Here is a 2,609-nt window from a genome sequence, read left to right on the forward strand (position 1 = left end):
AAACACTCGAATCTTGAGATATGTAATTAAGAAAAAAACACGTATACATTTTTATTAAGAATATTAATATTAAAATAATGATACCCTTTTGAGGAATTGTAGGTGAGTCCAACAATATGTTTGGCCTCGTCAAGAGCCCAACGAAACCTGCGAAAATCTTCATGGGACCATTTGCCATTGTTAAGAACACGAAGCTGAGAAGGTTTCACATCGCAGAAGATGGGTATCACCTTCTTCCTACACTCCATTAGAAGCGCTAGCTCGTGTAGGCAAAAGTATGATTCACCTATGTTGCACAAACACCAATACCACTCAAATAATTTTCAATAAATATATATTAGATAATTGAGCCAACACCCAAATTAGTTTTCAAACAATTTTATATCCGATATTTTAGTCATTGATAAATTTATATTTTCTAGAAATCTTTAAGAATTATTCTCGTTGTATAAATTGATTCTTTTATTTCTTTCAATCAAATTAATATGCGTGTTATATATATAAGTTTCTAACAAATTTTATTACAAGACAATTAAGTTTAAAAAAAAACATTATGAAATAAATTAATCTCCTTCAAAATAAGACAGAAACTAATTTATTCGACGCAAATAATTTTTAAAGACTTTTAGATAATAAAAATTTGTTAAGAAGCAAGTCTAATTTATAATTTTTAAAAAATTAATTTGAATATATATTTTAAATATTTAATTAATTTTGTGTGGAATATTTTAGATGAGTTATTATGAAAATAAATAAGGACTCACAATAACGAGGGGAGAAGACGGCAACACCGATCTTGCATTCGAGAACTCCTCTATTTATCTTATCAAAGAGTTTGTCCCCTGGCTTCATGTTTTTGTTGTCCAAGAAAGGGTTGAAGCCGTTCCTCCTTAGGTGATCGTAGAGTAACGAAGCCACTGTTTTCTTCGTGTCCCTGCACCTATGGTTCAGGAACACGTCACATGGCTCCGTTACTCGCTTTCTTGTTGTTGTTATTGTTGCTGCCGCCATGTTTGTCATTTCATATATTTGCCTTTGTCGGGTAAAGAATCTGCGTTGCAACAAGTTCGCTGCCATAACACGTTGCATGCTGCTTAATAATAATGCTTAACTAATTTCTTGATAATTAAAGAAGAAAGAAAATAAAAAATGGATGTGAAGATAGCTAGGTATTTTTTTTTTGGAATTTTTGTATATATGCTATGAATGTGATGATTGTGAAATGGAGTTGTAACAATGGTTCTGATGCCTTTTTATAGTTGCGGTAGATGAATTTGTTGTGTGTATTTCCTTTATTTATTTATTTATTTAAACTTGTCTCTTAGCTTGGTGCGTTGTTCAATGTTGGATTGATTTTGAAAGCGAGTATAAATGGAAAATAAAGCATTGAAATTCAAACACTTGTAAAGGATCTTTTGTTAGACTGTGGAAGTGGGGCTAATCAGTAATTTTGACTCACTCTAGGCTCTATACTAATTAAGGAGTATACCCCTTCAAACACGTCGTGGACTTCTCTTTCTGCATGTGTGATATATATACGTATTACATATTTCAATTTTATTCTTTTATTCAAATTTTATTAATAGTTAACTTTTTTTATTATTAGTAGTTAATGTTTCTATATATATACAAAAATGTAAGAATGAAATGGAAACAATCTAGAATTGTTAGGGTCACATAATATATAAACAATTCAAAAACACTAGGGTAAAAGGTTAATCTTACTTCCTTAGCTTTCTTCTTTTCATCTAGGATTAGAAGTGAGGCAAACTTGTTAGAGAATTAGATCAACTCAACTTATTATTAATAGTAGTTTCATAAGTTAAATTTAATGAGTTATTGTATTTAATGAGTCAAATTTAATTTAAGTAAGCTTAATTATTGGTTTTACATATAGACTGATTCAATTATAATTATATATGTTATTTATTAAATATTAATATACTTAATTATTTTATACTTTTAATTTATATGACAAAGTTCCAAGTTTCGAATGAGCAAATTTGATCGTTATCTCTAATATGATCACTAGAAAATTCTAAAAAGGGGAGAGCTGGAAAACTGATAGAAATTTGTGATATATTAGTTAAAAATGATGGTAATTGGTGCGTGAAAAAGGACACTAAGGTATTTTATTTTATTTTTATCTTTAATTATTCTTAAATTATCTTTCAATTATTATTCAGATAATAAAAATTCTAAGATGGTAATTATTAACTCATTGTTTTTATGACTAACTAATATTTTGGTTTGTTTTTGTTATATAGTTATACAAGGCTATGGGATTGGTTATCTGAAAAGGAGTATCATTGTTGATCCGGCTGAATTTTAAGAAAAATACTAGAAAGAAAATCTTAGAAATGAGAGAGCTGGAAAATTAATAGATGTACTCATTGAAATTGGAGATTGAAAGCGTACGAACAAGTTCAAAATCCTAACCTAATTGATTGGAAATGGTGATTGAATTTGAAAGGAATTATGGTTTTAAAATTGGAGAAGAAGAGATGTATTTGGTGGGGATGATGAAAATGATACTGTTATCAAGTTTCAAGAGAAATATAGCGTCAATTGAAAAAAAAAAAAAAGAGAAGATAACGTTAATCTTAGAG

The 2,609-nt window shown here is 28.7% G+C and overlaps 1 protein-coding gene across 1 annotated transcript in view; it reads right to left on the reverse strand.

Annotated features, from left to right (window-relative positions):
• LOC107610727 (TMV resistance protein N-like) overlaps window positions 1-1,263 on the reverse strand; it is a 1,923-nt gene extending 660 nt beyond the window's left edge. Inside the window, exons 1-2 of the mRNA XM_016312732.2 lie at window positions 765-1,263; window positions 85-286 (exon numbers count right to left, since the gene is read on the reverse strand). Of these exons, the coding sequence (XP_016168218.2) occupies window positions 85-286; window positions 765-1,089 (527 nt within the window). The 5' untranslated portion in view covers window positions 1,090-1,263. The remainder of the gene's footprint in view (window positions 1-84; window positions 287-764) is intronic.

Source organism: Arachis ipaensis, chromosome B08, assembly GCF_000816755.2.
Source record: "Arachis ipaensis cultivar K30076 chromosome B08, Araip1.1, whole genome shotgun sequence".
Lineage (NCBI taxonomy): Eukaryota > Viridiplantae > Streptophyta > Magnoliopsida > Fabales > Fabaceae > Arachis > Arachis ipaensis.